We start from the raw sequence: 15,482 nt of genomic DNA, 5'->3' as shown, positions 1-15,482 counted from the left end.
TGGACTTACACTGTCTCATAAGCAAAGCATGTGAGATGCAAGCAGACTGAATTCTGGAGGGCATTCTGGTGAATTCCTTCTCGTCCAGTAGAGAGACAAGTGGTTTGTGATCTATCTTGATGACCACTTTCAGCCGAATGAAATGGTCAGAGAACTTCTCACAAGCCCATGACTGTGAGAGCCTCTTTTTCTGTAACTGCATACCTCATCTGCCTGATATCGCCCTAGGCACATAATATACTGGTTGGTGACATCCATCCAGTTGCTCTTGGAACAGGACTGTCCCTAGTCCTGTTGATGAGGCATCCGCTGCGATTGTGGTTGCCAAGGATGAGTCATAGTGAGCCAGGATATCTGGTGAGAGCAGCATGTCTTTGATCTGACGGAATGCTTGCTCTTGGTGTGCATCCCAACACCACGCTTGGGCCTTTTTCAGCAGGTGTTGTAGGGACTCCGTGACTTGTCCAGGTTTGGCAAGAATTTTGTGAGCTAGTTTACCATGCCCAGGAATCTTTGGAGATCTGCAATGGATGACGGGGTCAGGAACTCACTGATTGTCCAGGTTTTATGTGGGGCTGCCATGATGCCTTTGTTCCTCACAATATGACCGAAAAACAGAATGGAGGTCGTAGAGAATTCGCACTTATCGTTCTGTGTTGACAGCCTTGAGTCTCATCATATTCCCTGACAGGCATTCCATGGGCAAGGATATCTTCCATGTGGCAGATGACTCCTTTTAGGCCTTTTAATATGGCTGACATTGTGCACTGAAAAATCTCAGGTGCTGACAAATGCTGAAGGGCAAATGGTTGAAGTAAAATCTGCCGAATGGGCTGATAAAAGCTGTTAGCAACTTGGATTTTTCATCTAAAGCTACCTGACAAAAGCCACTGTTGGCATCAAGTTTCAAGAATACTGGACTCTTGGAGAGCTTGGTCAAGCTGTTGTCCATCGAGGAAATTGGTTGGAATTCCCTCACCACAGCCTCGTTGAGTTGTATCAGGTTGACAGATGTGAATAGACCCATTTGGTTTTGGAACCGGGACCATCCTTGAGCACCATTCTGTCAGCTGAGTGACGGGGGAGATAACTCCCAGGTTGGTCATCTTGTCGATTTGCAGTTGCGCTTGCTTCATAAACAGATGTGGTATTTTCCTTGGAGTAAACAGGCACACAGGTGTGGCATTGTTTCTCATGCTGTATTCAGTCTTTATGTGCCCCAGCCAAGTGAATAGTTTTGGAAAATCCTTTCTTAAATCAGAACCAGATCCTTGTCAGAACCAGATCCTTGCTGGTTAATCTCTTTGATCTTTTGGATGAGGTTGAGGCCGATATAGGCTTTCCTGCTCAGAAGAGAGAATTCTTGATTGTGAAGCACATGTAATGTTTCCTGTATCTATTTGTCCTTATGTTGGAGTGTTGCTTGCAATGTACCTTTGACCTGGAGCTTGATTACGCTGGGTCAAAGGAACTGTGTTGTAGGTGGCTGCAGACATTGTTTAACCAGCCACATTCTCTATTGGATGGACTGTCACACTTGTTCCTATGCCTAATTTAAAATTGGTAATGTGTCCATTGATGCATATGTCAGTATTCCAGAAGGTATTTCTGGGATCTTTAATCTTACCTAGGAAGCAGAGTTATTCTTCGTCTTGGTGTGACTCTTCTATTTTGTTGATGGATTTTTGTGGCAAGATTTGCTGATGGTCCTCTGTTTAGAGGTTTTTGATCTGCACATTTTCCCAAGTGTCCCAGTCTTTTACAGTGGAAGCATTCTGCTGTGCTTGCATGACACTGTTTGCACCTGTGAGGCTTTTTGGTGCCATCTTGAGTTTTAATTGCATACAGTCTAATTTATCTTTCACATTTCGTTGTTTAATGAGCTATACTGTCGTTTGGGGTGTTCTGTACCATGGTTTATCTTCCCCTCTCAGTATGGCTCTATTTTGCTGACGGACCTCATTGTCTGACAATCGCCTTCTCCAAAGTTAGATCATCTTTGGATTGAAGGAGGTCAGGAAGGGTATCGTCAAGTACCCCAACTACAATGCGGTCTCATATCAGTTCAGACTTAAGATCACCATATTCAAAGCCTTAGGCCAACCAATACAAATCATTAATGAAGGTGTCAACAGGTTCCCAAGGCTTTTAGACCTTTCTATTAAATCTTGCTCTTTCCAAACTTTTGTTACTTTGTAGGTTAAAGTAATTGTCAAAGGATTTTATGACCTGTTCAGATTTGTCAGATGATTCAGGAATGCCTTGTCTGGCTATCACATCATCAACAATTGAATACAATAATTAATGTATTAACTTGCTCAGCCTATGATGTATTATTTAATTCTGATGCAATTGTGTGTCTTAAAAACCTCCTCCTCCACAGTGCCCAATTCCGTGTCTGGCCCTTCTATCTAGCCAAATCATACCGGCAAAGTAAATTTTGAATCCATCGCAGTTTTCAGCTCAGGAGAGGCTTGCCTTAAATTTTTTAAACGTTGCTGCAGTAATCGAGTTTTCCCATGCTGATCGGGTTACCTGCTGTGGTTACTGAGCTGTTTCAAACCTTCTGTAAATCTCAGGCAAATATCGTTAAAACAATTATTAAGGCCAGTTACTTTGTTATTGCTGGAGGATCAAATTTAGTAGCAGATTTTTTCTCCTTTTTTTCCGCCACGCGGTCACCATGTGTGACGGTGCCACTTGAAAATGAACCGTCTCCCACTGTTGCCTGGTTACTGTGCCTTGTTTAGAGGCTTTTTTAAGCCTTTTTAAAAGTTTGGTCACCCTTCCTTCATCATCACTAGTTTCTTTGACTCTCCATTTTGATTGGGATTTTCAGCAAACATCCATGTGCTATGGTGGAGTCCTTATTGAGTTGCACAGTTGATTCCTTCGCTGCCCCCCCAGACCCATTAAATCTAATGGCAGGACCTCATTATCATTTTCTTTCATTTCCCGCCTGACAGGCGGCTAGATTGACAACCTGACAGTTCAAGCCAGCATTTATTCTCCACTCTAGACTTTTCCCATCAAAGACCATCATTATAACCATATATTCCCTTGTCCCTCAAATGCTTGTCTAGCTTCCCCTCAAATGCATCTATACTATATACTTCAACCACTCCCTGGGCAGAGAGTTCCGCAACCTCGCCACTCTTTGGGTGAAGAAATTTCTTCTGAATTCTCGATTGGATTTCTTGGTAATAATCCTATATTGAAGGCCTCTAGTAATGCTTTTCCCACAAGAGGAAACATCTCTTTGTACCCACTCTGTCTAACCCTTTCATAATTTTAAAGACCTCTATTAGGCCACCCCTCAGCCACCTTTTTCCAAAAAGAAGGAGACCCAGCCTGTCAATCCTTTCCTGATATGTATACTGATACATTTCTGGTATCAACCTTGTAAATCTTCTCTGCACTTTTTCCAGTGCCTCTATATCCATCTTATAATATGGTGACCAGAAGTGCACACTACTGTAAGTGTGGCCTAACCAAGCTTCTATACAGATTTAGCATAACTTCCCTACTTTTCAATTTTATCCCTCTGGAAATAAAACCAAGTGCCTGGTTTGCTTTCTTTATAGCTATGCTAACCTGTGGCGCAAATTTTAGTGATTGATGCATTTGTATCCCAATACCTCTTTGTTCCTCTATCCCTGGACTTGCACCTTCCAAATAATAAGTGACCCCTCTATTCTTCCTACCAAAACGTACTACATCGCATTTCTCAGTGTTGAACTTCTTTTGCCACCTATTTTCCCATTCTGCAAGACTACTAATGTCGTTTTGTAATTTGTTGCATTCCTCCACATTATTGACTAATTCTTCCCCGTGCAATTTGGTGTCATCTGTGAACCCCCTTTCTCCTCTCCCTCAGGCCTCCTTGGGCACTCTTCCCTTGGACTTCCCCAACCCCAACCCCCCACCTTTTGAAACTGGGAGCAGAGTGATACCAGCCAATCGTGCTGCAGCTCCCACATGACTGTGTCTGTGCATGCATACTGTGCCAGCACTGGATTGCACATGCACAGACACCAGTGATGATCGGGCAGGGGCAAGAGGAGACTCTCAGCAGTTTCCTCACTTGCTGCCTGGAGGAATCTGGGACAAATGGCATCCCAGAAAACCAACATGCACGACACAGGGCATCAAGCCAAATTTCAGGACAGTCCTGGAAAATCTGGTCACTCTGTTCCCAATTTTAAATCTGAACCCCCTCTCTTACCTGTCATCGGGCAGTTAATATCGACCCCATTGTCTCTACAGATTATGAATGTTCTCATTTGAGATATTTATTTGTTGGGCTAGACCACATTGTTGTAAAAGTGCACTTTTATTGATGTTGGTCTTGTTTTACAGGGTATGGCGTTTAGTCTTGAAGAACGGCTGCAGCTTGGAATTCATGGTCTGCTCCCACCATGTTTTTTAACCCAAGATGTTCAGGTTCTCCGTGTCCTTAAAAGCTACGAGACCAAAACCAATGATCTTGACAAGTAGGTAATTGCTATAAAATATATTTAATTCAACAGATATATGGCAAATTTAAAGAAGGGTGATTTCTGTTATTTACTTCTGTTGATAATTAACCATTTTAAAGTCAGAGACTGCAAAATTTGACTCCATAGCACTTGGTCCTATTAACTCCCTCCTTGTTAACTCCTAAATTCACCCTGCCTCCATCATTGCCACCCACTAAGTCTATTTAAAGGGATCATCTTCAACTTTTAGGTGAGGTGCTTTTAACTTTTGGTGCTGCTGCATGGTGAATGGAATTACTGTTGAGTGTTATTGGAGGAATTGACAGAAGTTTCTGGGTTCACAAGGGAGTGATGCCAAAATCTGACAAAGAGGCTAGAGGAGTTGAAGGCCTGTCAGGTGAAAGCCTGCTTAGAGTAATGGTGGCTAGAGTTGGAGTTCCGCCAAGCTGCCTCTTGGATTTGGAGATGGAACAGAGGCAGCAGAATGGGGAAGCACTGCACAGAGGGAAGGGGTAGAGGACACTGGATAGAAGGCCCTCCCTGCCACAGATATTCAAGAATCACTTTCCTACCTCTGCCTCAGCCAGTAGCAGTGTCAGAAGTGTCTGCATTTCACTAAAGAGGTGGTATCTGAATTGTGCCACCTGCAATTGGATCTCCAGCTACACAGCAGGGTGAGCACAATGTTTCCAGTGGACGTAAAGATAACTGTGGCCCTCAATTTCTATGACAGCAATCCTTCCAGGTGGGTGCAAGTGACGTTTCCAATATTTCAGTATTCCTTGGATCACTGCATCAGGGAAGTGGCGGAGGCCATGTACAAAAGGCGAGGAGAACTTCTTCGTCTTTTGTCTGATAGAAAGAAGGAGGAGTGAGCATGGCTGGTAGGATTCTCAAAGGTGAGGGGTGCCATCGACCACACACATGGCTCTGCAGGTCCCACTAATGGGGAGATGTACCAGAAGGGCTACCACCGTATCAATAAGCAATGGGTGTGCAACCATGATGGTGAATGAATGCCCAGCATCGTGGCAGCAGTCACATGCATTCATCCTGTGTCAGTCAGTCATACCTACCATCTTTGGGCCACTGAGGCATTAGGTGACTTGTACTTGTGCTACAATGGAAGCTGAGACATCAGCCATCAGACACTGCATAACGAGTGAGTCCAGGGTGGACGTATTGGTCAACTCCATTGCAGCATAAGCAGAAGCCACCCAACGCCTCAGTGCTTTAGTCATGAAATGCACACTTGTTGCCATGCAAGCAGAGCATGGCCACAAATACCATTGTTGAAAGGGACTTGCAGGATCTCTCAACATTCCGGCAAGTTATTAGGATTGCTGCGGTCCCAGGGGTGTGGCAATGGATCTGTTATGCAGGAACCTGCTGTCCTTTCTCAAGATGCAGCATCCATGCTCCCACAACTTCTACTTCACCAGTGTTCCTGCTGATGCCACTCAGCCAGCCTGTCATCCATGCAAAGAAGGCAACGAGTGAAATTTTAAATGAGCAGATAATATTTGATATATACTCAAGTCACAAATTTTTAAAACGATCCGCAGTTTTTGTATACAATTACATCCGAAGCCTTTCCAGTATCATTTTGGGAATCTCAAAATCTGACCATATGTTGCCACCATTATTCTGGGAATTTTGCATCACGATTATTACAAGTGTAAATATGAACATATAAAATAGGAGCAGAAGTAGGCCATTCAGCCCATCAAGCCTGCTCCATCATTCTATAAGATCATGACTGATCTGTTTGTGTTTTGAATTCCACATCCCATCTACCCCTGATAACCATAGTTTCTTGTTAGGGAAGGGAATCTATCTACCTCCGCTTAAAAATATTCAATGATTCCGCCTCCACCGCTTTTGGAGGCAGTGAGCTCCAAATTCACACAACCCTCAGAGAAAATATTTCCCCTCATCTCTGACCTAAAAGGGCAACACCTAATTTTAAAACAGTACCCCTTGTTCTGGACTCACCCACCAGAGGAAACATCCTTTCCATGTCCACCTTGTCAATACTGTTCAGGATCTTATATACTTAAAGCAAGTCACCTCTCACTCTTCTAAACTCCAGTGGAATCAAGCCCAGTCTGTCTAACCTTTCTTCATAAGACAATCAACTCATTCCAGGTGTCAGTCTAGTAAATATCCTCTGAACCACCTCCAACGCATTTACATCCTTCCTTAAATAAGGAGACCAAAACTGCACACAATATTAGAGATGTGGTCTCACCAATGCCCGGTATAACTGAAGCATAACATACTTACTTTTATGTTCAATTCCTCTTGTAATAAAGGATAGCCTTCCATTAGTTTTCTTAATTACTTGCTGTAGCTGTATACTAACTTGAGACTCGTGCACTAGAACGCCCAAATCCCTCTGCAGCTTGGAATTCTGCAGCCGTTCTCTGTTTAAGTAATACTCTGTTTTCTTGTTCTTCCTGCCAAAGTGAACAACTTCAAATTTTCATTACATTATACTCCATCTGCCAGATTTTTCCCACTCGCTCAGCTTATCTATACTTTTATATTCATTCACGGGATGTGGACTTCGTTGGCTGGGTCAGTATTTATTGCCCATCCCTCTTTGCCCTTGAGAAGGTGGTGATGAGCTGCCTTTTTGAACTGCTGCAGCCTATGTGATGTAGGTGCACCCACAGTGCTGTTAGGAAGGGACTTCCAGGATTTTGACCCAGCGACAGTGAAGGAACGGTGATATATTTCCAAGTCAAGATGGTGAGTGACTTGGAGGAGGATTTCCAGGTGGTGGTGTTCCCATCTATCTGCAGCCCTTGTCCTTCTAGATGGTGGTGGTCAGGGGTTAGGAAGGTGCTGTCAAAGGAGCCTTGGTGACTTTCTGCAGTGCATCTTGTAAATGGTACACACTGCTGCTACTGTGCATCGGTGGTGGAGGGAGTGAATGTTTGTGGATGTGGTGCTAATCAAGCGGGCTGCTTTGTCCAGTGTCAAGCTTCTTGAGTTGTGGGAGCTGCACTCATCCAGGCAAATGGGGAGTATTCCATCACACTCCTGACTTGTGACTTGTAGATGGTGGACAGGCTTTGGGGAGTCAGGAGGCGAGTTACTCATCACACGGTTCCTAGCTTCTGACCTGCTCTTGTAGCCACAGTATTTATATGGCTAGTCCAGTTCAGTTTCTGGTCAATGGTAACCTCCAGGATACTGATAGTGGGGGATTCAGTGATGGTAATGCCATTGAACGTCATGGGGTTGTGGTTAGATTCTCTCTTGTTGGAGATGGTCATTGCCTGACACTTGTGTGGCATGAATGTTACTTGCCACTTGTCAGGCCAAGCCTGGATATTGTCCAGGTCTTGGTGCATTTGGACATGGACTGCTTCAGTATCTGAGGAGTTGCGAATGGTGCTGAACATTGCGCAATCACCAGCGAACATCCCCACTTCTGACCTTATGACAGAAGGAAGGTCATTGATGAAGCAGCCAAAGGTGGTTGGGCCGAGGACATTATCCTTTAGTAATGCCTTGGAGCTGAGGTGACTGACCTCCAACAACCACAACCATCTTCCTTTGTGCTAGCTATGACTCCAACCAGTGGAAAGTTTCCCCCCGATTCCCATTGACTCCAGTTTGCTAGGCTCCTTGCTGGCACACTGTCAAATGCGGCCTTAATGTCAAGGGCAGTCACTCTCACTTCTCGGGAATTCAGCTCTTTTGTCCATGCTTGAACTAAGGCTGTTATGAGATCAGGAGCTGAGTGGCCTTGGCGGAACCCAAACTGGGCATCAGCGAGCAGGTTATTGCTAAGCAAGTGCCGCTTGATGTCGTGTCGCTGTTGATGACCCCTTCCATTACTTTATTGTTGATGGAGAGTGGACTAATTGGGTGGTAACTGGCCGGGATGGATTTGTCCTGTATTTTGTGCACAGGACATACCTGGGCAATTTTCCACATAGCTGGGTAGATGCCAGTCTTGTAGCTGTATGGAACAGCTTGGCTTGGGGCGTGGCAAGCTCTGGAGCATAAGTCTTCAGTACTATTGCTGAAATATTGTCAGGGCCCATAGCCTTTGCAATATCCAGTGCCTTCAGCCGTTCCTTGATATCACATGGAGTGAATCAAATTGGCTGAAGACTGGCATCTGTGATGCTAGGGACTTCCGGAGGAGGCCAAGATGGATCATCCACTCGGCACTTCTGGCTGAAGATTGTAGCAAATGCTTTAGCCTTTTGCACTGATGTGCTGGGCTCCCCCATCATTGAGGATGGAGATATTTGTGGAGCCTCCTCCTTCAGTGAGTTGTTTAATTGTCCATCACCATTCACAATTGGATGTGGCAGGACTGCAAAGCTTAGATCTGATCAGTTGGTTGTAGAATTGCTAGCTCTGTCCATCACTTGCTGCTAATGCTGTTTGACACACAAGTAGTCCTGTGTGATAGCTTCACCAGGTTGATACCTCATTTTAGGTATGCCTGGTGCTGCTCCTGGCATGCCCTCCTGCACTCTTCATTGAACCAGGGTTGATCCCCTGGCTTGATAGTAATGGTAGAGTGGGGGATATGCTGGGTCATGAGGTTACAGATTGTGTTCGAGTACAATTCTGGTGCTGCTGATGGCCCACAGGGCCTCATGATGCCCAGTCTTGAGTTGCTAGATCTGTTCAAAATCTATCCCATTTGGCATGGTGTTAGTGCCACACAACATATTGGAGGGTATCCTCAATGTGAAGGCGGGACTTCGTCTCCACAACAACTGTGCGGTGGTCATTCCTACCAATGCTGTCATGGACAGATGCACCTGTGGCAAGCAGGTTGGTGAGGATGAGGTCAAGAATGTTTTTCCCTCTTGTTGGCTCCCTCAGCACCTGCTGCCGACCCAGCCTAACAGCTATGTCATTTAAGACTCGGCCAGCTCGATCAGCAGTGGTGCTACTTTTGGTGATGGACATTGAAGTCCCCCACCCAGAATACATCCTGCACTCTTGCCACCCTCAGTGCTTCTTCCAGTTGGTGTTCAACATGGAGGAGCACTGATTCATCAGCTGAGGGAGGGCAGTACGTGGTAATAAGCAGGAGGCTTCCTTGCCCATGTTTGACCTGATGGCATGAGACATCATGGGGCCCGGAGTCAATGTTGAGGACTCCCAGGGCAACTCCCTCCCGACTGTTACCACTGTGCCCCTCTGCTGGGTCTGTCCTGCTGGTGGGACAGGACATACCCAGGGATGGTGATGTTGGTGTCTGGGACATTATCTGTAAGATATGATGACGTGAGGTTAACTATGTCAGGCTGTTGCTTGACTAGTCTGTGACACAGCTCTCCCAATTTTGGCACTAGCCCCCAGATGTTAATAAGGAGGACATGGCAGGGTCGACAGGGCTGAGCTTGCCACTGTCATTTCCGGTGCCTAGGTCGATATCAGGTAGTCGGTCCATTTTCATTCATTTTTTGAGGCTTTGTAGTAGTTTGATACAACTGAGTGGCTTGCTAGGCCATTTCAGAGGGCAGCATTGCTCTGCGTCTGGAGTCACATGTAGGCCAGACCAGGTAAGGGCAGCAGATTTCTTTCCCTAGAGGATTTAAAAAAAAAAAATTATTTACTTATAATGTTTATTGGCCCATTTTGTCAAAAAAACTTTGTGAAAATGTCCATAACCAATTACTTCGATGGCGGCTTCAGCTGGCATCAGTTTTGATGATCTGTTATCGTAATCTTCTCACTTCACGCTCAGATTCCAAAAGTGTGAGCACATCTCCCTCACGGACTGGTCCTTTCACATTTCCAATGATGGTTTGGTTGCTGTCATCCATAAATTCCACACGGACCCGAGTACACTGTCCCCGGGATCCCGTCCTTCCAAGAACTTTAGTAACCCAGGCCAGTTTGACAGTCTGAGTCTGTGGACCCTCCATGATGGCAGCGGCAAGTGAACCAGCTGGGTTTTTACAACAATGGTTTCATGGACATCCTCAGACTTTTAATTCCAGATTTTTATTGAATTCAAATTCCACCACCTGCTGTGTCGGGATTCAAACCCGGGTCAATCCAGAGCATTACCCTAGGTTTCTGGATTACTAATCCAGCGACAATACCACTACGCCATTGTCTGCAACTTCCTTATGTCCTCTTCACAACATATGTTCCTCCCTATCTTTGTGTCATCTGCAAATTTAGCTACCATGCCTTCATCTAACTCATTGATATAAATTGTAAAAAGTTGAAGCCCCAGCACAGACCCCTGCAGGAGTCCGCTCGTCACATCCTGACCCATTTTTGCATTCTATTTTCTGCCAGCCAGCCAATCTTCTATCCATGCTAATATGTTACCCCCTACACCATGAGCTTTTATTTTCCGCAATAACCTTTGATGTGGCACCTTATCAAATGCCTTCTGGAAATCCAAGCACAGTACGTCTAGCGACTCCTCTTTATCCACAGCGCATGTTACTCCTTCAAAGGAATCCAATAAATTGGTTAAACATGATTTCCCTTTCATAAAACCATGCTGACTCTTCCCGATTATCTGAGTTTCTCTCAGTGCCCAGCGATAACCCCCTTAATGATCGATTCAAACACCTTTCCCACCACAGACATCAAACTAACTTGCCTATAGTTTCCTGTTTTCTGATTCTCTCTCTTGAACAGAAGGGTGATATTTGCTGCTTTCCAATCTGATTGAACCTTTCCAGAATCTGGCGTGTTTTGGAAAATTAACACCAACGCATCTACTACCTCATTCACCACCTCTTTTAAGATCCCAGGATGGAGTCCATCTGGACCCAGAGACTTGTCAGCCCACAGCTCAGTTTGCTCAGTACCGCTTCCCTAGTGATTGTAATTTCACCAAGTTCCCCTCTCCCTTCCATCCCCTGATTTACAGCTATTACCAGAATGTTTTTTGTATCCTCTGTAGTGAAGACAGATGCAAAATATTTGTTCATTTCATGTGCCATTTCCTTTATTATCTGCGATTAACTCCCCACTGTCACTCCCTAGAGGACCAACACTCACTTTACTTACTCTTTTCCTTTTTAAATACTTGTGTAAACTCTTGCTATTTGGTTTTATGTTTCTAGTTGGGTTTCCCCTCATACCCTAATTTATTTCTCCTGATTAACCTTTTGATCGTCCTCTGCCATTCTTTGTATTCTGACCTGCCACTCGTCTTTGCAGAGTTTTATGCTTTTTCCTTAAGTTTGATGCTTTCCTTAACTTCTTTAGTTAACCACAGATGGTGGGTCCTCCCCTTAGAATTTTTCTTTATAGTAGGAATATAGTTATCCTGAGTATCCTGAAATATCCCCTTAAATGTCTACCACTGCTTCCCTGTTGATCTAGCCTAGTATCCCAGTTCACTTCAGTTAGCTCAGCTTCCATGCCCATATAGTTGCCCTTATTTAAGTTTAAAATAGTAGTCTTCGGCCCACTCTTCTCCCTTTCAAACTGGATGTAAAATTCAATTATATTGTGGTTGTTGTTACCTAGGGGTGCCTTCACTCTGAGGTCATTAATTAATCCTGTCACATTACACAATATCAACTTGCTCTCTGGTTGGTTCCAGAACATGCTGCAGTAAAAAACAAACTATCTCAAAAGCATTCTGTGAACTCCTTATCCAGGCTACTACTGCCGGTCTGCATTTTCCAGTTTATATGTAGATTAAAATCACTCGTTATTGCTATCCCTTTATCACAAGCCCCCAATATTTCTTCTTGTATACTTTGTCCTACATTGTGATTACTGTTAGGGGGCCTATAGACCACTCCCACCAGTGACTTCTTTCCCCTACTATTCCTCATCTCCACCCAAACCGATTCTACATCCTGATCTCCTGAACCAAGGTCATCTCTAACTATTGTGCCAATGCCATCCTTGATCAACAATGCAACCCCTCCACCTTTAACTAGCTTCTTATTCTTGAAAATCATATACCCCTCAGTATTCAGGACCTAATTCTCGTCATCCTGTAGCCACATCTCCATACAGGCGATCAGTCATATTTATTTACTTCAGTGTGCACTATCAAGTCATTTACTTTGTTATGAATGCTACATGCTTTCAGATACAGAGCCTTTAGTTTTGTCTTTTTGCTATCCTTGTATCATCTGGTCCTGACTATTGCTGTATTCTGAGGTTTTATCTTTCTGTCCCTTCCTGCTATTCTATGACCCTCATTTCCCATATTACTATTATGGTCTCCTGCTTTGAATCTAGCCCTTGATTTGCCTCATCTACCGAAGCTTGATCCCTCAACCCCACCTTTGTTTAGTTTAAGGCCCTCTCTACTTCCCTAGTTATGTGATTTGCAAGAACACACATCACAGCATGGTTCAGGCATAGACCGTCCAAATGGTACAATGCCCGCTTTTCTCAGCACTGGTGCCAGTGCCACACGAACCGGAACCCACTTCTCCCATACGAGTCTTTTAGCCGCGCATTCACCTTTCTAATCTTATTTGCCCTATGAGAATTTGCATGTGGCTCAGGTAATAATCCAGAGATTATTACCTTTGAGGTTCTGCTTCTTAATTTGGTACTGAGCTGCTCGTACTGACTGTGCAGAGCCTCCTTCCTTGCCCTGCCTATGTCATTGGTATTTACATGGACTACAGTGACTGGACCCTCCGTCTTCCACTGCAAGTTCCTCTCCAGCCCTGAGCCTATTTCCCAAACCCAGGCACTGGGCACGCAACACAGCCTTCTAGACTCTCGCACTTTGCTACAGAGAACAGTGTCAATCCCCCTTACTATACTGTCCCCTACATTCCTGTTTGCCCCTCCCGCTTGAATGGCTTCCTGTACTATGGTGCCACGGCCAGCCTGCTCATCCACCGTGCAGACCTCACTTTTGTTCACACAGATTGTGAGCACCTCAAACCTGTTTGACAGTTGCAAAGTCTGTAGCCCCTCCACTACTGTCTGCTCGTTCCCAGTACCTGCCTTACTGACGGTCACATCCTCTTGTCCCTCACTGCTGACCAAAATAGGTGACCCTATTCTAAGAGGCGCAACCGTCTTCTGGAACGAAGTGTCCAGGTATTTCTCCACCTCCCTTATGTTGCGCAGTGTGTCTGCTGTTCAGTTTCCAGGTCAATAATCCTGATCCGGAATTCCTCTGGCTGCTTACACTTTCTGCAGACGTGTTTGTCTGTTATGACTGATGCAATTGCTAAAGTGGAGTTATTTAAAAATCCCAGAGGGAAACTTTAAACAACTGCCATAACCTATAATTTTAAGTGTTATGTTTGAGATGCGACTCTAAATTCAGGCATCAGACCATCATATCTCGAGGCTTTACATTAAACTAAATGAAATATTTTATTAATTTACACAGGTTAAAATATATATACACATGGCTTCAAAATACTACTATTATAACTTTTAACAAATTCCTAAACTAATCTCCATTAAGGCAACAGCAACCCATAGACTTAACCAAACACCAGGCAAAGCATTTTCACCTTACGAATTCAAAATGAGGTTCTTTTTACTTTGGTTCCTGTGGAGACAGTTGGAGGCTTACAGCTGTCTTTTGATCTCACATTGTCTCTGCCCTGCACACACAAAACTGCTGAAGTTATACCTATCACCCCCATTGTACGTAAATTCTTATTGTATCATCAACCTCTGAACTAAACCTTTCTAACAATAAAACCCCTTTCATTGTACAATTTTATTAGTAATATTGCTTGGTAGCTGCTAGATAGGCATCAGTTTTCACCCCACTTCTCGAATGCTCTATTCAAAAAAATGAAAATGCACTCTACCTCTCTGTTTACATCTCAAAACTAATACATATCAAAGCACCCAGACTAGCTGACTTTAATCCAATTAGGACACACCCACAAACTAAACCTCTATTATAAAAGAAAAATATTTTCCAATAATATTATATACATTAATACCTTCATGACATTGTCATGGATCACCTTGGCATCTAAAGGTGCCAATATTCCACAGCTGCAACATTACACCTGTCTTGCCATTGTTACTTATGCTATTTAGTTAAATTAATTTAGTTAAATTAATTACTCACTTAATTAACTTAAAATTTCTAAGTATACCACACCTCTTTCCCACGTGAACCTAATTTGCGACTCACTCAGTCTCCGTCTCTCTGCAGCATGGTCCCCCGTCTCCTTATGAGCCCCTTACTGACCATGCAGTTTGAAAAGCCTGTCTCTCTTATAGACCCTCTGATGAGTCACTAGCTAGTTTAGCTTCCTGCTACAGTAATTAACACCACTTGAACCAACTGCTTTCAGGCGATTGACAGATAACTGCCACTCCAAGCATTTCTCTGTTTAACAAGCTAACCTAACTGACTTGAAGGTTAGCACTATGGTAAGATCTTGATTCTTAATCTACAGTTAAAACCTGAAAATGACTTACCTCGTGAACCTAATTCACTCAGTCTCCGTCTCACTCCGGCATGGTTGCCTGGATCTTTGCGCGTCCCTTACTGTATATAAATGTCAATATGTAACCAACATTCTCTTGGTACTTCCTAACATGGTGTTCTGGTTTGGAAGCAGCACTGTTTCAACTTTAGTACAACAACAGGGGTGGGACATATTTCTGTCTTGTTGTTACTGTTTGGGTTGCCTAAGTTTGATGGACTGTTTGCTACATGTCGAATTCTAATCAATTTTTAAAAGTCTGCACAAGCTGACAACTGTTTAACAATGTTTGGTTTAACAATGACCATATAGATAAGAAATCAAAGATGTAATACTAAGGATGTTTCTGTCTCTAAAAGGTGCATCCTCTAATTATGAGGATGCTGCAATGAATAGAACTTGGCACATGTCACAGAAAAAGGATGTACATTTTAGATTAGGTTTAAATTTTTAATTTGTTTCATACCCTAGGTAGGATCTCTTATTTTGCTTCTTTTGAGCCATACTATTAAATTGATATACATTTCTAAATTCACAGGAAAAAGAATTAAATGATGAGTTAAATCTTTTAAAATGTCCTAATTGTTTTCCCAGTGTCTCTGGA

The 15,482-nt window shown here is 43.7% G+C and overlaps 1 protein-coding gene and 1 pseudogene across 2 annotated transcripts in view; one reads left to right on the top strand and one right to left on the bottom strand.

Annotated features, from left to right (window-relative positions):
• Positions 1-15,482, top strand: part of LOC144682884 (NADP-dependent malic enzyme-like) — a 227,113-nt gene that overhangs the window by 71,125 nt on the left and 140,506 nt on the right. For both annotated transcript variants that reach the window (XM_078545739.1, XM_078545738.1), the window contains exon 3: positions 4,360-4,493. In XM_078545739.1, coding sequence (XP_078401865.1) covers positions 4,360-4,493 — 134 coding nt within the window. The remainder of the gene's footprint in view (positions 1-4,359; positions 4,494-15,482) is intronic.
• LOC144682480 (small ribosomal subunit protein eS28 pseudogene) lies at positions 10,126-10,396 on the bottom strand (annotated as a pseudogene).

This window comes from Cetorhinus maximus, chromosome 7 (assembly GCF_964194155.1).
Source record: "Cetorhinus maximus chromosome 7, sCetMax3.hap1.1, whole genome shotgun sequence".
Lineage (NCBI taxonomy): Eukaryota > Metazoa > Chordata > Chondrichthyes > Lamniformes > Cetorhinidae > Cetorhinus > Cetorhinus maximus.
Note: the sequence above shows the minus strand (reverse complement) of the source record. Positions and strands in the feature narration are given on the sequence as shown.